This window comes from Panthera tigris, chromosome B4 (assembly GCF_018350195.1).
Source record: "Panthera tigris isolate Pti1 chromosome B4, P.tigris_Pti1_mat1.1, whole genome shotgun sequence".
NCBI classification, from domain to species: Eukaryota; Metazoa; Chordata; class Mammalia; order Carnivora; family Felidae; genus Panthera; species Panthera tigris.
The window spans coordinates 41,371,242-41,392,440 of NC_056666.1; the positions used below are offsets into that span (position 1 = coordinate 41,371,242).

Consider the following 21,199-nt stretch of genomic DNA (forward strand, 5'->3'; position numbering starts at 1 on the left):
CCTAGGGGAAGCCACCAGTACGAGAGCTTTCTGTGTGCCCTTTGTTAGATTGCTTTCCTCGTTTTGGTTTGGCGTGTTGTGTTTGTCTGTGGGATTACACACAGGGAGCATCGTGAACTTCTAGTGTGTAGGGCTTCTTGAGGTCATCCAGCCCTGAGAATATCAGTCGTTGGCAGGGACCTCAGTCCCCAGGAGACAGGCCCCTGGTCAGAGTCCTGAGCTCTGGCTAATTCAGAGCCGCCCCCTTGACAAGAACCTATGGCCCAGGTATAGGGTGGAAGGACCCCCAGGGGGCGTGGAAGCTCTACCCCCACCTGCATTCCCAGCTCTGCTTCCCCTTGCATTCTGTTCCTTGGCTCCACTGGGTGGTTAGGGCACAGAGGGACAAAGACTAGGACAAGAGGTAGAAAAGGTGTATGTTTGACAGCTGCTATTTTGTCCATCCCAGTGCCCCAGTGGTACCTCTTCAGATGTGTAGGTCAGAGGAGGCGAGGGCACCTCTCTCTTTGTAAGCATCTGCTTGGCCGTGGCTGTTAGGAAGTGTCCCCTTCCCTGCAACCCCCAGTGGACGGGACGTCCTGACCTCTGTTCTTTGAAGCCCTAAGGCCTGGCATACAGGAGCTGAAATCACTGACCTTGGAACCCCTGTGGGGTTCATGCCGGCACCGCCACTTAACTGACTGCCTAACCTCAGGCAAGTTCCCTACCTTCCCTGAGCCTCAGGTTCCTTGTCTGTAAAATGGGGATAAAGATAGCGCCTGCTTCATTAGGGCTCTGATGAGGGATAAATCAGATAAGGCACATAAATGACATGAGAGCACAGTGCCTGGCATACAGGGAGACTCCGTGAAATGAGAGTTGTGGCTGTCACCGTTATTTTTTTTAGTGTTTATTTATTTATTTATTTGAGAGAGAGAGAGCACGCAAGCAAGTGAGTGGGGGGGGGGGGCGGGGCAGAGAGAGAGGGAGACTAAGAATCCCAGGCGGGCTGTGCGCTGTCAGTGCAGAGCCCGATGTGGGGCTCCAAATCCACGAACTGTGAGATCATGACCTGAGCCGAAATCAAGAGTTGGACGCTTAACCAGCTGAACCACCCAGGCGCCCTTCAGTGTCACCATTATTATTAGCTTGGACCAAGGAAGGCTGTGCGGATGCAGCTGGTGGAGGAGGAAGGGTTGGCATGTGACTGCGAGTGGGCTCACTTTTACGAAGCCCAGTCTTCGCCTGTAGGCTGCAAGGCACATTTGCGTCCTTCTTTCTTGTGTCGTCACCCTTGCGGAGTGCCATGCTCCTGGAGCCTTTGATGGCAGACGGCAGACGACGTGTGGGAAGTGGGCCCCCTCCCCACCCCCACTGCCACCCTGCTCTGCTTCTCTTCTGCGCTCTGCTCCAAAACGAGAAGTACAGTGAGTTCCCCCAAGGGGTCGGCCGCGCCCCTTCCTGTCCCCGCCCTGCCGGCTGTCCCAGGCCAGTGGAGTGGCAGCCCCAGAACCAGGACCGCCAGGGCTGTGAGGCGGCCTGGGCGCTGGGAGTTGGCGGCCTGCCTGGGCTCACCAGCACATCTCATTCCCTGCACCCCCTTCCTCTCAGGGAGCCCCCAGGATGGTGAGGTAAGGTCCCGGGAACCACGGTAGGCAGGAGGCGAGGGTGCCCTGCGGCCGGAGGGACCTCTCCTCACTGCCTTCCGGGCCTGCAGGTGGTTTCACCGAGACCTCAGTGGGCTGGATGCAGAGACGCTGCTCAAGGGCCGCGGGGTCCATGGGAGCTTCTTGGCTCGGCCCAGTCGCAAGAACCAGGGCGACTTCTCCCTCTCCGTCAGGTAGGTGGCCCTCAATTCCACCAGGGCCCGCATTTTGCAACTCCGTTCTCGGTTCCAACCTCCCAGCCCCCAGCACCAGCATGTCTCCCGTCCCCCTCCGTGTCTACCTTGTCCCTGTGTGTGCCCCGTGCTCAGGACCCCAGCCCATCCCCCTCTCTGTCCCTACCTCTCCTCTTGCACCCACTGGCCTCACCGTCTGGTGCCCCGCAGGGTCGGGGATCAGGTGACCCACATTCGGATCCAGAACTCGGGAGATTTCTATGACCTGTACGGAGGGGAGAAGTTTGCGACACTGACGGAGCTGGTGGAGTACTACACACAGCAGCAGGGTGTCCTGCAGGACCGGGATGGCACCATCATCCACCTCAAGTACCCGCTGAACTGCTCCGACCCCACCAGCGAGAGGTGAGGGGCGTCATACCCTGACCCACCCCCGCCCACCCCGTCCCTGATTTTCCCATCCTTCCCGGGGCTCCGTGGGCCTCTTTCTTCCATGTGATCTGGGCCTGTGTCTCGGGGCACTAACCCCTCATACCCTTTCCCTCAGCCCCTGAGAAAGCAGGGAACATCATCTTGCCCTTTTCCGGGGTCCCTGCCAGCTGGCCTCCCAGGCCTGCTCGTGATGCAGAGGCCTGGTGGCCGTCTTTCACAGTAGGCCAGCTCTGTTGTTAGAAAGCTCTTCCGTCTATGGAACCGAAATGGCCCTCGTTTAGCCACTCTCTCCCCCAGCACAGGTTGGTACACAGAGAGACGAATGTTGAGGAAGGGCAGAGGAGATTTGTATTTACGACGACATTTAATGCCTTATCTCAGCAACACAGTGATGACGGGTCTGCTTTTGGGGGCTTGGTAGAGCTTGACCAGAACACAGACCAGTTGAAAACTGTCTGATATGGTTGTGTGTGCAAGGGGCCTAGTACCTGGGCACAGGACACTCAAGGCATTTCTCCCCTGTCCCTTTGGCTTCAAAGATGTGGTCCCCATGACTGGGCAGGCTGCTCCCTATGTGGTCTTCCTAAAGCATGGTGGGGGGTGGGGTGGAGGACCAGAACATTCAGCATTACACCATGGCTCACTTTAGTGGCTGTATCTCAATGACAGCTCCATTAAGGTGAAGGGCAGCCCAATAACTCTAAGCGTTTTTTGGTTTTTGTTTTTGTTGTTTTTTTACACTCCTGGGGCCAAGCCAACTTGCCCTTGTCCTGTATTTGGGTGTTGATTGTTGAAATGATTGTGAATCTTGATTCTGTCCGTTTTCGGTCTTTCTGAGATGCGTGCCTCCCAACTCACCTCAGTATTTTTGTTCAAGTCACTGATTCAAACTTAGAACTGAGTGAGGCTGAGGTGAAGGCCCTGGGGCCCACCGCTGGGTACCACTCACCAGCCAACATGAAGCCGCTCATCCATTTGCCTTGAAGCCACCTCTTCTAGGCGCGAAGCCCAAGCATGGATGACTTTGCTCATGGTGGCCCTCCTTGGTCCTTATTGGGTATCTGCTCCCTCTCGTTCTTTTCCTATGCCCCGCCTGCAACGTTAATGGGCCTTTGCCACCTAGACCCTCTTGAACTCAGCGCGGTACCTCTCTTTCTCCTTGCCCAAAGCCGGCATCTTCCCTGCAGGAGGATGGGTTGCTGGAGGCCCTGGAGAAGCAGTAGGTTGTGGATGGAGCTAGAAGAGGGAAGAAGCAGCTGAGCAGACCCCCTGGGGAGGAGGCTGGGGCCTGGCTTCAAATGGCTTGGGAGAAGGGGGAGAAGGGCAGAGCTGGGGGCTGGGGGGCAGGGAAGGATGGAGGGAATCCAGGCCAGGGAAACTGACTCCAAGAGGCCCTTTCGGTGACCCACGCCAGGACGCCAGCATGCCTGGCTCACCCCTGACCCTGGGATTGCGTGGGGGAGGCTCCTTCTCCAAACCTCCCTTTGTGTTCCCAGCCCTGGCTGGCTGCCTCTCCTCCTCCCCTCCTGCGAGGAAATTTGCATTTGTCCCGCCAATGGCTAGCTCTCTGCCTATGGTCAGCCTGACATTTGCATGGAAACTTCCTCATCCTGGGCCAGGGGGACGAGGGTCAGCCCCCTCCCCATTGCCTGGGGGGGCCCTGGTCTATCCCTGATTGGTGGGACGGGGTGGCCCGGGGTGCTGCTTGGGGACAGGGAGGGAGCGAGGTGGGGCAAGACAGACTGGTCCCCCCCTCCTCCCCCCATCCCTGCGGTTGGAAAATGCCCCCTCCCCTGGTCCCTGGGCTGAGGAAACCTCACACCCTCACTTCTCACTCTCTCCCCAGAAGGAGTTTTGTGTTTTTTCCATCACGTGGTTTCCTGTGGGGCTGGGCATTGTGGGGCTACAGTTTCCTCCTGGGAAGGGGGTGTGCTTTGGGGAAAGGTCCTAGTTCCGCTTTCTGCCCTTCTGAGCCCCTCTGAGCCCCAGCCTCCCCTTCAGTGATGTCACCCTGGACACCTCAGAGCCCCCCACACCCCTGTTTCCCCAGCAGTGTTGTCTGTCTTCCCTGCCACCCAGGGGGGAGTTGTCCCCATCACGACTCCCTTGTGACTTCCGTCTCTCCCAATCTCCACTGCTCTCTGTGGTTTGGCCTCTGCGCTTCTCTTGGTCCCCCTCCTCTTTCCCTAGCTCAGCCCTGGCTTTCATGGAGACCCTTCCTTGGTTTCTCCCCCTACAGTTGTTCTGGATGTGGCTTGCCTCTCTGCCTCTGTCTCATGCTCTCAGAGGTGGGCCTGGCTACCACCCAAGGGCCTAGGGCCCAGCTTCAGGCTCCTTATCTGTAAAATGGGATCGAACCTACCTCTCAACATTTTTGTGAGAGCAGTGGACCCAACTATGGTGGTGGATTTGAAAGCATGTAGCACAGCGCCTGGTACATCATAGTCACTCTATTTCCCTGTCGCTGCTCAGTGCCTGCCCCTTGGCCTAGGGGTCACCTTCCCTGATGTTGCCTTCTATAGGTGGTACCACGGTCACATGTCTGGGGGGCAGGCAGAGACACTGCTGCAGGCCAAGGGTGAGCCCTGGACGTTTCTCGTGCGTGAGAGTCTCAGCCAGCCTGGAGATTTTGTGCTGTCCGTGCTCAGCGACCAGCCCAAGGCTGGCCCAGGCTCCCCACTCAGAGTCACTCATATCAAGGTCATGTGTGAGGTAAGGCAGCCGGGCAGCAGGGAAGGCATCCTGCCGGGGCTCCTGTCTATGCTCAAAGCCCCGGCAGTGGGGAGGATCAGCCTAGCTTTGGTCCAAGGCTGGGGGTGTAGGGAGGGAGACTCAGGTCATGCAGAATGGCCTGACTTGGCATCCCTCAGGGTGGACGCTACACGGTGGGTGGCTCAGAGACCTTTGACAGCCTCACAGACCTGGTGGAGCATTTCAAGAAGACGGGGATTGAGGAGGCCTCGGGTGCCTTCGTCTACCTGCGGCAGGTGAGAGGGGCGGGCCTGGCAATCCCTCAGACCCAGGAGCTCTGTGCTCTCAAGTGGGCGCTGACTTCTCACCTGTCCCCGCCCAGCCGTACTATGCCACTCGGGTGAACGCAGCTGACATTGAGAATCGGGTGTTGGAACTCAACAAGAAGCAGGAGTCAGAGGACACAGCCAAAGCCGGCTTTTGGGAGGAGTTTGAGGTGCGTGGGGTCTCAGGCCCCGTCCCCTCTCTCCCCACCCCATACACTGGTCTGCCCCGTCTTATCTCCGTGCGCGGATGGCCCTCCAGGGGCTGGCACTCAGTTTCCCCCTCTCACCCCTCAGAGTCTGCAGAAGCAGGAGGTAAAGAACTTGCACCAGCGGCTGGAAGGCCAGAGGCCAGAGAACAAGAGCAAGAACCGTTACAAGAACATTCTTCCGTGTGAGCACCCTGCCCCCTGGCTGCCTTCATCCCTCCCACTTCCGGGCAGCGTCCATTCACCCAGGAGACTCCCCTTCCCCCAGCCAACCTCCCTCCATCTCATAAGGTCCCTACTCCCCGCCCCAGGAGGGTCCACCTCCTCACCCACACAACAGGGCCTCCCTCCTGCAGAAAGCCTCTGCCCCTCCCACTGGAGCCTCCCCGCACTAGACATCCACCGCCCTCCTTCCTCTGAGACCTCCAACCCCGCTCCCCATGTGGATCCTCCGCCCCCACCTGCCCACAGTGCTCCGAGAGCCTCCTGGCCTCTAAGATAAGAATGGAATTAGGAAGGGTCTGACCCAGGGGCTGATGAGTACCTGGCTGACCCAGGCCCATCTTGTTTCCTCCCTGCCCACCCCCAGTCGACCACACCCGAGTGATCCTGCAGGGACGTGACAGCAACATCCCTGGGTCCGACTATATCAATGCCAACTACGTCAAGGTCAGTGGCGCCTGCTGGTCACATGGGAGGAGAGGCTGGGCCCTGGGGATTCCCCATCTCACGGGGGTACTGGAGCCAGAGACGTGTAGCAAAGTTAGGTGGTGAGGAGGGTGGTGGTGCAGGGGCTCACAGTCCTGGGGTGCATCTTTCTACCCTTGCTTCCAGAACCAGCTGCTAAGCCCCGATGAGAACGCTAAGACCTACATCGCCAGCCAGGGCTGCCTGGAGGCCACAGTCAACGACTTCTGGCAGATGGCATGGCAGGAGAACACCCGCGTCATTGTCATGACCACCCGAGAGGTGGAGAAAGGCCGGGTAGGGCCAAGTCCTGTGCTGTCCCCTGATCCCCACCCCTTCCCCTCTCCACTCCCCCCCCCCCCCCCCGCCCCAGTGCTTTGTTATCCATCACCATTAAACCAAAGAAATGCCAGACGCCAGGGGCAGAAAGTCCCCTCAGAGGGCAAAGTCCAACCCTTGTTGGGAAACTGAGGAACAGAGACACTCTTGGATAAGCACTGTCTCCCAGATCCCTGCTTCCAACCTGGGGTGCTCCTGACCACCAGACCCCGGTTTTAAGTGGGCTTTCTTCCTTTTTAAAAAAAAATTTTTTTTTAATGTTTGTTTATTTTTGAGAGAGAGAGAGAGAGTGCGAGTTGGCAAAGAGAGAGGGAGACACAGAATCTGAAGCAGGCTCCAGGCTCCAGCACAGGGCCTAACATGGGGATCGAACTCATGAACTGCAAGATCATGACCTGGGCCGAAGTCAGACACTTAACCGACGGAGCCACCCAGGCACCTCTTAAAGTGTCCGGAAGCAAACCTGCCTCCTGCCCCTCCCCCACCTGTCCCTATCCAAGCCACAGCCCTCCTGTCTTCCCTTGCCTCGTAAATCTCTCTGGAGTCTGCCCCTCACCCTTACCCCACCACCCAGCCGGTATCCCTGCCTGTGCGCCGTGCCCTTCTAGGGCACTTCTGCACTGGAGTCAAAGGGGTCCCGCCCAAAGCATACACTCCATCAAGCTGCTCCCTCTCTTGAACACCTTTCAGTGGCTCCCAGTTGTCTTCAGGTCATACTCTGAGACCTGGCCGTCAAGGCGTGGTGACTTCGCTACAACACTCCCTGCCTCAGGTTTCCACGCCTTGGCATCAGCTCACTTTTCTGCTAGGAAATGACTTCCTCTCTCTCTGCACTCTCTCTGCCGGACAGACTCCCTGTTTTTGAAGACCTAGCTCAAATGCTTCCTCCTCTGTGAAGCCACCTGTGATTTCCTCCGTAACCTGGAGGGAGGATTAGTCTCTCCCTCTACCCTGATCCCGAGTGGCTCTGTTAACCCTGTTCGCCTCTCTGTGACCTCCTAGAGGCACAGGGGCAGAGACCGTGTCTTCGCCATGTCTGCGACTCCAGCCTGGTCTCCGCAACTTCACGTACAACGTGCGCACCTGCAGATGTTTCCCAAATGAATTGCAAGGTTGAGTGGCTGGTCAGGTCTCACCGCCTCTTGGTGGCTGAGCCATGACTGGATCCTGTCTCTGACTCTCGGCCAGTTCATCCATTCGTCCAACAAATGTTGTTGACTGGGCCAGCGCCAGGGACCCAGGACCTTGCAAAGGGCCTGGAACAGGTCCCTGTGTGTTGCTTCTGTGCCTCACTCCTCACCTCCACCCTCCCTTTCCAGAACAAATGTGTGCCATATTGGCCAGAGGTGGGCGCTCAGCGCGTTTATGGACCGTACACAGTAACCAATTGCGGGGAGCATGACACAGCTGAGTACAAACTCCGTACCTTGCAGGTCTCCCTGCTGGACAATGTGAGTGTCCCCTCCATCCTTGTCTCACTCCCGGGGCCCCTCCTGGGAGCTGCTCTCATGTCTGGTTGGGTGGGACGGGGTGGTGTGTGGGAACAGAGGGCACTGGCCCTATGCACTCTGCCCAGGGGGACCTGGTTCGGGAGATCTGGCACTATCAGTACCTGAGCTGGCCTGACCATGGCGTCCCCAGCGAGCCTGGGGGTGTCCTCAGCTTCCTGGATCAGATCAACCAGCGGCAGGAGAGTCTGCCTCACGCGGGACCCATCATCGTGCACTGCAGGTGAGAACAACGATGAAGTTAGGAGTTGTGATGGCCAGTAAATCCTGCTAAGTGTCGCGTGCTGCTCATCGTAAACACTGCTTTCCGAGCTAATGCATTTCACGCGTCCGTCCCCCTGATCCCAGCCTCATCCGGGCTCCTTGACAGCCCCAGACCCCTGTGGGAAACTTAAGCTTGAACCCACCCCACTGATTGATCCTGTGCCTGGGGGTGGCTTCTTCAGAGACTTCGAGACTTCCCTGGATGTACCGTCTCATCCAGGCCTGCCACATACAGATGAGAAAACAGGCCCAGCAGCTTGCCAGCTGGCCTTCGAGAGAGCCTGCACGGACACTCACAACAGACCTTGGTCCTGGTCATGTTGTTTCCTCACACGGGCTTACTCAGCGTATATATTTTCTCGGCCCCAAGCGTCTCCCATCTGGGGGCAGTGTGGCTCCCTACGTTTTCTCATTTTCCCCTCTGTAGCCCCCGGGGCGCTTAGCCTTCTCTGCTTCTCCCTTCCCAGCTAGTGACCCCAGCTTGGCCTCCAGGGTTGCGTGGCGACGGGTGGTATCTCTTCCAGAGGGGCCCACGCATCACTAGCTCCACTGGAGAACCTCATGACTAGGAGAACCTGTTCCTGCTAAACGGGGAGGTGGGGGGTCAGCAACGAGGAGGTGGGGGGGGGCCCATCAGGCCTGAAGGGCAGAGTCCTGTAGATGGGCCTACCCAGCCCGCCTGGCCTGGGTGCATGGGAGGCAGTGGGTGCAGGTTCCTGGACAGAGACCGTAGTTTTAAATTTCAGTTCTGCTACTCACCGGCTGTGTGATCGTGGACAAATTGCTTGGTTACTCTGACCCGCAGATTCGTCTTCTGTAAATTCAGGATCTCCTATGGTTGCTCTGAGGGTGAAATAAGACCCCGTCACTGTGTCGGGAATATAGTGAATCCCTGAAGAAATGGGAGCTGTGAATGGTTTAATAACTCACAGCAGGAAGAGAATGGGGAAACGGGAGCCTGCTTTTTCTGCTTCCCTACCCTCTCCCTCCAAGTGACCCCAGGCTGCGAGGGCCTCACACTTCTTCCTTCTTCCCACCAGCAACTGCTTGTCCTGGGGCAGGGCTAGGTGGGCTGAAACTGGGGGTACCCCCCACGTGCCATCTAAGGGACTCTGCTCTGCCTCCAGGGGCAGGCCCATCACCCACAACGACCCTCCTGCTACCCCCCTTCCACTTCTTGAAATCCCCATGGCCTTTATTTAGATGCTACAGGAAGGAAGTGGGTAAGGGGGGGGGGTTATTTTTGACAATCTGGGTTTGAAATTAGACAGTGCAACTCAGGTCACCAGCCTGATGGGCCCAGCAAAGGGGGTGGGACTGCAGTCTCCGAGGGGTCCTGAGGTTCCCCGGGGCTGTTTGCCCAAGGGTGGTGGCACAGGGTGGGGAAGGGGACAGCCCTTACTGCGTGGCTCCCCCACCTCTCCACAGCTCCTGACCCCAGTGCCCTTTGTGCCCTGCTGTCTCTAGGGCTGCCCTTTCCCTGCCGTCAGGGTCTGAAAAAAAAAGAAAAAAAGGGAAACGAAGCCCTGCTTAAAAAAGTTCTAAATATAACTTTAGAAGGGCAGGGGCGGGGTGCAGGGAAGGCCTCATTCAGGCCAAGGGTGTGGGAGAGGGCCAGGGGAGGCCCGGAGTGCCTGTGGGGCAGGCAGGACCTTGATGGGGCTGGGGCTCCTAGATCCTCCAGAGTAGGGAGCAGCCCGCAGCAGGAATGAGGCGTCAAAGCAGGAAGTGGTGGCGCGGGGAGTTGGGGTGCAGCCGGCTGGCCTGGGAGCACTTGAGAGACGGCCCGCCTACAAATCCCTGGGCTGAAGTGATGTACGTGGGTGCGGAACCAAGGAAGCTTCCGCCTCCGGCCTGTCGGCCCTGTGACCCCGGGCGTGTTACCTCATCTGTCTGGAGCCTCAGTTTCTTCATGCTACCATGCTGGAGCTGAATGCCGGGGCTCCCCCTTCCCGGTGAGGCCTCTGACGGCGCCCCCTTCCCTCCCCAGCGCAGGCATTGGCCGCACGGGCACCATCATCGTCATCGACATGCTCATGGAAAGCATCTCCACCAAGGGTGAGCGGGACCCGTGGGAGACGCAGGTGGGTGGCTGGGTGAGCAGCCCTTCGGTCACCCCCTCCGCCTGAGCCTGAGGTCCAACTGTCATGCCTGCCCAGGGTTGGACTGTGACATCGACATCCAGAAGACCATCCAGATGGTGCGGGCGCAGCGCTCCGGCATGGTGCAGACCGAGGCGCAGTACAAGTTCATCTATGTGGCCATCGCCCAGTTCATTGAAACCACCAAGAAGAAGCTGGAGGTCATTCAGGTGTGTGTCGAGCGGGGCCTGGAGGAGCTGTGGGGGGGCGTGGGCATCACCTGGTCCCTGCTGGGACCACCGCCCTCCCACCACACCTCTGCCCACAGTCCCAGAAGGGCCGGGAGTCAGAGTACGGGAACATCACCTACCCCTTAGCCATGAAGAACGCCCATGCCAAGGCATCCCGCACCTCTTCCAAGTGAGTGACCCCCGCCTGCCACCTCCCAGCATCTACTCCCCCCTCCTCCTCCTCGGCCCGACCCTCCCTTTCCAGAGATGACAAGTGCTGCTGTCAGGGAGACCTGGGTTCAAGCTCAAGCTTGACTCTTACTACCTGTGTTCACAAGTATTTCCTGAGTTGGGCCTATGTCTATGTCGGGCCTGTGCTGGGTACCAGTGGTATTCCTGGTGTAGAAGATGGAGCCGTTGCCCACAAGGAGCTTCTAGTCTAGTGAAAGGACAGTGACCAGGTCTCCTCTCTCCTGGCCTCAGTTTGTTCACCTGTGATATGGGTGGGCCAGACGGGGCCGCTGGAGCTGGGTAACCCTGCACGGTCTCATGACCTGCGCCAACTGCCCACCCCACCTGCAGACACAAGGAGGATGTATATGAGAACTTGCACAGTAAGAACAAGAAGGAGGACAAGGTGAAGAAGCAGCGGTCGGCGGACAAGGAGAAGAGCAAGGGTTCCCTCAAGAGGAAATGAGGCGGGGTATGGCCCCTCTGCTTAGGGCTCCTCCTTGCCCTGCCCCCCAGTGTCGCTGGGTCCAGTGCTTTCCCCTGGATGGATGCGGTAGCTGCGGCCTTCCCCTGCCCTTCCTGGCCATTCCAGACCTTCTTGTTCCCCTTCCCCGCTTCGGTTCCAGCCACCCCCTTACTCCGTTCCTCCCTTCTCTTTGCAGCCTCAGCCCTGATCCCTGCAGAGGCCTCCGGTGGGCCAACCCACGGCCGGAACTGAGGAGCCCACCCCCATTCTATTGTAATTTAAGTGGCTGTGTCCCTACTTCCCTCTTCCTGACCCTGTATATAGCCCCGCGAGACTCCAGGCAGCATCAGGCCCTATACTCTTGTAAATAAAGCCCCTAGGATCACTGTGTGTGGGTCTCTAACTGTGACTGCCTGGGCCTGAGGAGCTCAGAAGGGGACTGGGGGAGGAGGAGTGAGCAGGGAGCTGTGTGTGTGTGTGTGTGTGTGTGTGTGTACACAAAAGCACAAAAGCTTGACTTTCACCTTTGACCTGACCTGGTTCTGGACTCTGCTTAACATACTAGGAGTGTGACCGTGGGCCAGATTCCTCAGTCTCTTCTTTAAAGTGGAGAATGATGAAAGGTTACAGCACAGGGAATATAATCAATGGTGCTGTAATGGCACCTTGCATGGTGACAGATGGTGGCTGCACTTGCGGTGAGAGCGTATCATAACGTATAGACTTGTGGAATCGGTAATTGGTACACCCGAAGGCAATGGAACATTGTGTGTCGACTGTACCTCGGTTAAAAGAAAAAAAAAAAAAACTATATATAAAATAAAATGGAGGATGATCCTGAGGGTGGTTGTGAAGATCATTGAGGTGAGGGATCAAGGTCGTAACTGGCAACAATAATTCATTACACGTTTGCCACGTGTCAGGCACTGTTTACAAGACTACACACTCATTCACCTTAGGTGGCTGTGTCATTCCTGTTTCACCGTGGGGAAAACTGAGGCACGGGTAGGTCACATAACTTGCTCGCAGACACACAGCTACCGAGCAGTGAGGCTGAGATTTGAACTCGGGCCGTCTGTCTGCGGAGCACACACTCCTGGAGAGGCAGCCTTGGTCGCCCTGAAGGGACACAACCGCACTCCTCTAGCGCTGACTTCTAGATCTGAGAGCTGAGACCAGTACAAGCCAGGAAGCAGGGGCCTGGTGCCACCCACTGCCCCACCCCTCTCTGGGCTCCCGTGAGCCGCGCTCCTCCCTTGACAGGAGCCCCTACTGGCCTGGTGTTCCTGGGCAGTTTTATTTTTGTCCCCTCGGCCTTGCCCTGTGTCCAGGGTGGACTACCAAGGATCCCTTCTTTGTGTTAAGGCTTTATCTTGATTTGAATTAAGGCCCCGCTCCTGGCGAGTTAAGCCTGTGAGGGTCCCGCCCAGGAAGGCCTAGCTCCCTGCTGCAGGAGAGGCCGAGGGGTGGGCTGGCCCCTACTGTCATTCATTAGCATGTGCTTTACTTGAGTGTCCACTGTGTCACAGGCACTGGAGCAGTGCTGAGGGCATGATGTGAACAAGACAATTCCTGTTGGGGAGCTAGGAGACAAGCCCACAAACAGGAAATAAGTACGGACAGGTGTTAAGGATGCAAACAAAGGAGACTGAGAGGAAGCTGGGAGACCAAGGAGAGCTTGGATTGCTCCTGGAGCAATAGCCCTCCTGGAGCCATCGCCCTCCAGGGGGCGGGGGTGGGGTGGAGTGTCACCTGCCGCCTGGGGGGGGGGCGGGGAGGACTCTTCTCTCCCGGCAACGCCTAGAGCTGCACAAAAGAAAGGCAGGTCCCACCCCTCTAACCACCCTAGGGCCAACTGCTCCGTAGGCTGGGACTTGCATCCAGGGCATTGAGGTGGGTCCAGGAGCAGCTCTGCCCCGGGGTGCTCGGTCCGTTTCCCAAGGAGCAGCAGGGGCGTTTCTCCCCACGGGATGGCTAGGAGGGCTGAAGGAGAGCAGTTTACTTTCACCAGCAGGGTAGGGTCAGTACTGCTGCTCCTGGCCAGCTCTGGCCTTCTGGCAGGGGTGGGCTCCCCAACTTTAGGGCTGAGGACAGGGAGACACCCCGCTGGGGGGTTGAAGACACCCGTCAACAGGCAGGGATGCCCGGCAGGCGGAGGGCACAACCCAATCCCTGCTGAGCTGACCCCTCGCTGACCTCAGGGGTGTCTGGCCTGGGAGGAAGGGGCTAGCAAGGGCAGGGGTGGCTGTGGGGAGCCCAGAGACATCCCCTCTCTTTCCCCCTCCTGGAGACCAGGCTCCCTAGGGGAGGCTGGGGGGCAGAGGAGGCTGGTAGGAGAGAAGGGACCTCTAGGAAAGGGTGGGAGGCCTAGCGGGGTGGCCAGGCCTCAGAGGAGGTGCCTGCGGCTGGCCCTGGGAGGGAAGGGGTTAAGGCGGTGGGGGGGCAGCCTATGGCAGGAGGACACACCTGTGCGCAGGGGCGGCGGGCGGGGCCCAGGTGAGGAGCCTGCGCCGCCAGGCCCTGGAGAAGGAAGGAGGAAGAGTGGAGGCCCGGCGGGCGGGCTCTAGGCCGTTGAATCCTGGGCCTTGACTCCCCTTCCTCTCCCCGGCACTCACTCTGTGGGGGTCAGGCGGCCCCGGTGACAGGTAAAGGCCACTGGGAGAGGGATTCTGGGGCTGGGCCAGGAACCACCGAGTGGGGATGGAGACCGATGAAGCGGTGTGTGTGGGGGGATCAGGGACAAGCTGTGGGGGCGGCTGGGGAAGGGGCTCAGAGGTGAAGAACTGATGGGCAGGGGCCTGCGGAAGACCTACCTGAGTCCCAGTGGATCAGCAACTTAGGGTGGGGCTGGTGGCGGGCTACAGGGCTCACCCGGAAGTGTCCCCAGGGACTCGGGTGGTGGGGGATGGGAGCCAGGGTTCTGCAGCCTCTCCACAGGGAGCCTGGGCGGAGGACTGCCCGACCTGGAGGTGGGCAGGCTGGGCAGGGGCCCCCGTCTTACCCAGCAGTGTTTGGGTGCTGGTTGGGAGTCTCTAATACTGCCGGGTAATGATGGAGGCCCCCGTTCCCGTGTCAGCGACATCTACCGCCTCAGGCCCCCCCAGCCCCCCGCTGGCTGCAACCCCCTCTCCCGAACCTCCCCACACACCGTGGAAGCCCCTTCGTCTTGAGTGAAGTGTGTTGCCAAAGAGGTGGCTCTCCGTTGGCTGGCTGCCCACTGAAGGGACACAATGGCCCGAGCCCCTCCCCCAACCCAGTGTGATTTGTCATCTGGTGGATCCAGAACCCACAGCCGACCTTGAGCTTGGGATCCGCTCACATACTCTCAAGAGACCTCACCTGGACTGCGGCCAGGGTCCCTGTAGCGACTGGTCAGCTCTAGCCTGGAGCTGCATGTCGGCCGGCTCTGGGTCCATCTTCCAGTACAGTGTTGGATGGTCTAATTGTGAAGCTCCTAACACTGTCTGGTAAAGATGGCCCCCGGCCGGTTCCCTCGGCAGTGACCTTCAGGGAACCCTGAACACCATGGAGGCCTCCTAAGGAACAACCTCTGACCTTTACCCCTCTGGATGGGGGGTATAAATCATTAGAAAAAGGGAACAATGGGGAGGAGACAAAATGGCTGCCTCTAGAGTCCCAGCAGGATTTGGAAGCATACCAGGTACCTCCATTCTCTTCTCCCCTTGGGAAGATGAAAGAAATAAAGTGTGGATAGGAACTTGTGGCCGACTGATTCAGGTCACTTGACCCGTCTTTTGTCTAATTGTTGATTTCATCTTAGGCTCCTAGCTCCCGAGGAGTGGGGCTGACATATCTGGTTCATCTCCTTGTCCCTTTTATGACACTTACCTGCAGAGCAGGGGAAAATAAATCTACTTTTCTTCAATAATCGGGAGAAGCGGAAGATGAACCCGGTCCCTAACCCTGTAAGACTCATCTCCTCCCCAACCACTCCACTCTAATTTCTGTACATACTTTGCTCCCACCCCCCACCCCCGTGCTGATGACTCCAGATGTTCCTGGTCTCCCCCCAAAAGACAAGGGATGGGAAACAGGGGCCGATGTGGCATTCAGGCACAGGCAGTGGCTTCATTTCTCTAATGCATGAGCGGCCAAGGCTGTCTTGGGAAGGGGAGGCAGCCCGTGTGGGGACTGAAAATAGGCACTTGCTCTGTTGGGGGCCCAGTGCTGCTGGCATGAAGATCCGACCTCCACAGGTAAAGCCCTGCTCCACAAACAGCTTCGCACAGCTGATGACTGAGAAATTTGAGTATGGGTAGCCCACGGCAAGAACATGATCCACTGGGCTTTTGAATGCATAAGGGACCTCGACAGGCACAAATGGTTTCCCCCACAGCTACATGGAGACTTGTTGCCAAGGAAGCAGCTTGTGTTGGGGTCATCAGATTATTTTGGTCTAGCTCAGCAAAGCCACAGCTGCTCCAGCCTTAAATAAAGGAAATGTTGGTGAATAGATGTTGGCGATGTGGTAGAAGTGGAGGGTGGAGCGAGAAGTGCAGCTGGGCTTCAGGGTCTGAGGACCTGCTGCTCCCAGCTTAGGCCGTTTTGGATTTGACTTAGCGGGGCTTCCACGGGGAAGCAGCAGGTCCCAGGCTCTTCTTAATGCCTCCCTAACTGCCCCGGCCAGAATCTCGGCGCCCCCTGCTGGCAGACGCAGAGAAAGACCTAGGGGAGCATGACACTAACGTGCGCATGCGTGACTCTCCTACCCCAACTCAGACACACCATGCAAAGACTTAAGCTTAACTAATAAAAATTTATTGAGAATTCCTGGGATGGTGGTTATTGCCTCCCAACCTGGAGGGAGGAACCAACACTGTAGGAAATCACGCAGAAATCATGCTGTCCCAGCACCTCTGGCCAACACAGGGAGGAACAAAGTCATCCCGCCCCCCCCCCCCAAAATTGGTCAGGCTTTGTTCATCCAAGAAGGGCTGGGAGGCCAGATGCAGAAGAGACCATCACATGATACTGAGGGGTGGGATGGGGGGGGGGGTGTGTGTGTGCTGGACCCCGAGCTGGCTCCTCAAAAACCAGGGGAGAAACAGACCCACTTCTCTGGTGGCAGAGTTCATGGTCACCAGGCTCACTTCTTAGCCTTGATGAGGCTGTCACTGTGGAAACCAGACAGACGGAAGACATTAGGAAACATAAATGTGACAGGGAGAGCACCTCAGACCACTCCCTCCTTCCTGGGTGAGGGTGTGCATGCGATGAGGGGAGAAAGGTGAGGCCACAGGGGAAGAGGCAGGTACTGGGAGAGGCAAGACCCTATAGAAACAAGGATGAGTCAACAACTTACCTGCCCCTGCGGATACCAGGTCACCAGACGAACGGGAAACACAGAAAGAGAAGAGAAATGCATGTGTGATCCAACAGTTTCAGGCCCCACCAGTTCTAAGCCCACCTTTGCTCCCAAGAAAAAAAGAAAAACATCTGGAAGCCAGGAAGGTCACGCTGAGAAGGGAGACTGATTCCCTTGACCACTACCACTCCTCCCATGCCCTAGAGCAGTGATGGATTTTAGGGCTTTCCGAGTAAGAGGACAGAATATCATTTTTCACTACTCTTCAGTTAGACCAAACCTCACAACTAGAGTGTTTTACAAAATAAATCCTATTTGACCTTGTAAGACCAATCTTACGAGAGTCAAGCTCGGGACTGTCAACCACCCCCTTTTCTAACTGTTCATAGAAATGGTGTCTTTCAAGCCACCAGACTCAGGTCCCATGCTCTCTGTGATACCCCTTGTGTAGGTGTCTCACCGGGTAAAACTTTCATCCTGTAGATTCAGGACAAGGTTGTCAGCAGTGAGATAGATACGGTTCTGTGATGTGGCAATCTATAGGGCGGGAAATAAACAGATGCTTGAATTCACGCCTGGACTTTTACCTTGCAAGTCAACAATCACTGATTGAATACGTGTGGGTTAGGAACTCGGTGACAAGTTAAGGCATGGTTTCTGCCCTCAAAGATCCAGAGCAGTGAGCAACAGCGATGTATTAACACCACAACAGAGGCAGAAACAAAAGGTCATGCCTTTTGTTTTCATGGAGAAAAGAGTGTTGGAGAAGCCAGGTTGAGTAGAAACCCCAGTAAGCAATATTTGAATCCCTTTACGTCAATGTGCTTTCACTTAAAACAATTCCAGACTCATGGCAGCCTTTGGGGGACACTGGGCTCTTGTGCTCACCGTCTTGGAGATGTTCTGGGCTGCCCGGATCTTGCGCAGTTTGATGTAGCCAGGGTTTTTGCTCAGGGCTTCTCCAAGGTGAGCAGGTTGGGGTTAAGGGTTCACACAAGGTCCAGTTTTGGTCTCAACCCGCGGCCCCATCCTTCCTACTCCAGCCCTTCTCTGGACTGTCAGATCCAAGGTTGCGCTCAGATAGTTCGTGCCTAGTCCCACTTTGGTCCCCATCTGTGGGCCCCCCTGCAGGCAGCTGCCAGGAACTGGAGGCAGCAGCAGAAATGGAGGCAAGGCCAGCAGTGCTATTGATCTGCCTTACAGTGAGGAGCCAGGCCTCAGGCACCTCTCTAAGATTTCAGACCCCATTCAAAACCTCCATCCCCAGGGAGCCAAGGACAGAGCACAGAGTCGCATTCGCCTTAGTCTCATCAGCCGGCCCATGAGGGAGAAGGGGAAGCAACGTGCTCCAGGGGCTGGGCAGAGACTTCTCTAGCAGAAGGATATCATCCTGGCGGCCTCGGCCTCACCCTCGGCCTGCACAATCTTCTGCCGCTGTTCCTGCTTTGCTTTTTCCACCAAAAACTGGGCTCGCTGGGCCTCCTGCTGAGCTGTGGTGGGAGAGAGCCAGGAGGTCACAGATATGAGGTGTCAGGAACCCCAGCCTACCTCCTGCCTTCTCAGAAACCCTATTCCTCTCGTAACTCACCCACTTGCTTGGCTTCCACAGCGGCCGTGTACTCTCGGCTAAAGCTCAGCTCTGTGATGGCCACATCATCTAGGATAAGGCTGAAGTCCTTGGCCCTCTCTGTCAGCTCCCGCCGGATCAACAAGGATACCTGGGGGTCAGGGAGGGGTGGGCGGATTGAAGGGACTGGAGAACTGGAAGGGAAGGGCGTTGCTGTGACTGTCTGAATACCAGATCTCCTGAGAACGGCAGAAAACCACTAAGCCTTTCTTAGTTCCTCACCAGAACATATGAGTTGGAAAGGCCTTGGTCCAGTCTTCTCAGGTCACAGGGACTCCTCATCTTCCACTCTCCCCAACATAATCTACACCTCTAGACTTTACCACTGTTTCCTCCCCTGGTTCCTGATGTTGACTGCTACTGAGTGCTGATCTTGACTCTCCTGGTTTCTCAGTGGACATTAGTACAGCTTTAAGTTGAAAAGGGAACCAGGGTCATGACCCTTTTCTAATAAGCTGCCTTTCCTAATATCCACTGCTCAAGGCCTAGGAGGGAAGGTGTGAGATGGTGACAGGTCAGACCTGGGCCCGCTGGGTGATCAGCTGTGAAGCATTGAACTTGGCCACCACACTCTTGAGCACCTCATTAACAATGGACGGCAGCACTCGCTCCTCATAGTCTAGCCCCAGGCGCTGGTACATGCTGGGAAGCTCCATGGCATTGGGTCGAGACAGCACTCGCAGGGAGATATTCACCATCTGCAGGTCTGAGAGTGAGGTCAGCAGTGGGTGGTCCAGGCCATGGGGGTCTCCTCCGGTCTCTTAGCCAAGAACCCTTCCCCAAGCATTTCCTCCTCCACACACCTCCCTCTACACCTAACGCAGTGCTGTGCGGTTTGGAATTCCCCTGGGGAATGGAGGGTGATCAGGCTGACAGGCCAAATGTATCCTTTCCCGTTGTAAAGTCTTCTCTACTCACAAGCTCTCCACCATTTTGCTTCTGTACTGTGTTCAACTTCTATTGTAGGCTCTCTCATGCTGCATCAGAATCATTTGCATTTTTGGGGTGCCTGGGTGGCTTAGTCGGTTAAGCGTCTGACTCTTGGTTTTGGCTCAGGTCATGATCTCACTGTTCGTGGGGTTGAGCCCTGCGTTTGGCTCTGTGCTTTCACTGCAGAGCCCACTTGGGATTCTCTCTCTCTCTCTCTCTCTCTCAAAAAAAAATCATGTTCTTTAAAAAATCATGTGTTCTTTATTAGACTATGGACTTGAGGACAAGGGTTGTGTTTTATGAGTCCTTTATTCGCAGGGCCTACCATTCAGAGAGTGTTAAGCCACTTTCACTAAAAACAGTGTATTACAGGTGAGCTACTTGAATCAGTGCGCATGCCTGTGTGTGTGTGTGTGTGTGTGTGTGTGTGTGTGTGTACGCGCCCACGCACATGAGAAAGGGCTCTGGGTGATCTCAAAGACAGCTTCTATGTATGGTCTAAAAGGGAACAGGTTCACCCGTGAAAAGTGGGCCAAGTTTCCCCACGACAGGGGAAACTACTGGATAGACTTGGATAGAAACTACTGGAGAGTCAAGCAGTTAAAACAAAACAAGGTCTTAGAATAAGGCTTTGATCTACACAGTGACTAATACAAAGAACAAACAATGCCCTCACTGAACTTACAGTAGTGGGGAGGACAGCTGATAGATATGGGCAAACACACAGGGTGTCCAAATCGTACTGCTTTAACCTCAGAAGCAGGTCCTTTTATTATAGCTGTTTTGCAGAAGAGGAAACCAAGACCCAAGGGATGTGACACTATCCTCCTCCCCTAGGATCTGCCAGGCTTCCTTGCTTGCTTTATGGAGCCATCTGGCAGGGACTCCCAGGTGCCCAGACCTACCTTTGGAGCCTGTGGGGGAGGAAATTTTTCGGGGTCTGGCCCGAATGTCATAGATGATGGGGTACTGGAACCAGGGGATCCTGCAGGGGAGGGAACAGGGATAGGTATCAGGGGACTGCAGTTTCACTAGTTTCTCCAGGTGTTCCCTCACCACGCGTTTCTTGGCCTGCTCCACCTCTTAATGACCATGGGCAATGAGAAATTCTCTCCTCCCTCTGGAGAACAGTTTATGTGCCCCCGAGTTTTGGGCAGCACCCACTGCTCCAGCAGGAGGGAGGGGGCAGTAAAAGAGCAGCTCTGAATCCTTCGAAAGCCCTACTACAATCATTGGTGGGTTGGCGTTCAAGGGTGAAGGGGTCAGGGTCAGTCCGCTCTGCCCGCCATTACCTGAAGTGAAGGCCCTCGGCCAGAATGGTGTCCTGCTGCACGCCACCGATCCGATTAAAGAAAATGGCTCTGTGCCCGCCTTCCACTGTGGGGAGAGGGGTGGGGATCAGGCCAAAACGCTGCTGAGAGTACGTTACTAACCTCTCGGGGAGGCGGGCGGGGTGAGGGTCTGGGTGAGGGCGGGGACCCAGAGGGACAGGGCAGAGGTCTAGCGGGGGTGGGGGGAGTCCGGAGAGCGGGCAGAGGTTGCTCACCGGTGAACACAGATTCGCGGACGCCGTAGGCCACGGCGCCGGCCCCCAGCAGCAGCTTCAGCGCCGTGCCCATGCCCCGTGGCCCGGAGGGCAGCCGCCCCGCTAAGTCCTTCAAGTTCTGGGCCATGTCCGATCCTATGGCCGGCGGCACCAGAGGTCAGGAGCAGGTGCCGGCCCGCTTCTACCCTGCTCCAGTTTAGAGATCGCACCCCTTCACACGAGGGTCCGGGGCCCGCGGCGCTTGCGGGAGAAAGGGCACCGGAAGTGCGCTCCCTTCTAAACCCTCCCCAGGGCCGAGGACCCGAACTTCGCGCACAGAAATTACGCAGCCGGAACTTCCAGCCCCTTTCTGGAACCCTGCCCTTCCAGAGAGGCTTCGGTAGCGCCAGACTGCAAGCCATCGCCATTTCCAAGTGCCCACTTTCAAAATGGCAGCCGGAAGGATGTTTGAGATTGGGCAAGCGCGAAGTTTAAGGGCGTTATCGCAATT

At 56.9% G+C, this 21,199-nt stretch overlaps 2 protein-coding genes and 1 non-coding gene across 3 annotated transcripts; 1 reads left to right on the plus strand and 2 right to left on the minus strand.

Moving 5' to 3' along the window:
* Positions 1–1,457: 1,457 nt before the first annotated feature.
* Positions 1,458–12,123, plus strand: PTPN6 (protein tyrosine phosphatase non-receptor type 6). Its single transcript, XM_007089589.3, has 16 exons — positions 1,458–1,610; positions 1,697–1,819; positions 2,030–2,224; positions 4,774–4,963; positions 5,122–5,238; positions 5,325–5,438; positions 5,563–5,659; positions 6,064–6,143; positions 6,309–6,458; positions 7,820–7,951; positions 8,077–8,231; positions 10,263–10,330; positions 10,432–10,583; positions 10,682–10,773; positions 11,166–11,286; positions 11,477–12,123. Exons 1-15 carry the CDS (start codon positions 1,603–1,605, stop codon positions 11,278–11,280), a joined length of 1,788 nt encoding a protein of 595 aa, XP_007089651.2. The 5' UTR covers positions 1,458–1,602; the 3' UTR covers positions 11,281–11,286; positions 11,477–12,123.
* A 3,914-nt stretch (positions 12,124–16,037) lies between these two features.
* On the minus strand, positions 16,038–21,117 carry PHB2 (prohibitin 2). The gene is made up of 10 exons (XM_007089584.3): positions 20,710–21,117; positions 20,456–20,540; positions 20,069–20,148; positions 18,755–18,939; positions 18,195–18,324; positions 17,993–18,096; positions 17,495–17,572; positions 17,067–17,143; positions 16,604–16,609; positions 16,038–16,415 (listed from the first exon to the last, which is right to left on the minus strand). Exons 1-10 carry the CDS (start codon positions 20,834–20,836, stop codon positions 16,388–16,390), a joined length of 900 nt encoding a protein of 299 aa, XP_007089646.1. The 5' UTR covers positions 20,837–21,117; the 3' UTR covers positions 16,038–16,387.
* Positions 17,663–17,924, minus strand: LOC122240689. The gene has a single exon (XR_006220459.1). It is a non-coding gene; the product is annotated as a small nucleolar RNA U89 (small nucleolar RNA).
* Positions 21,118–21,199: the final 82 nt, after the last annotated feature.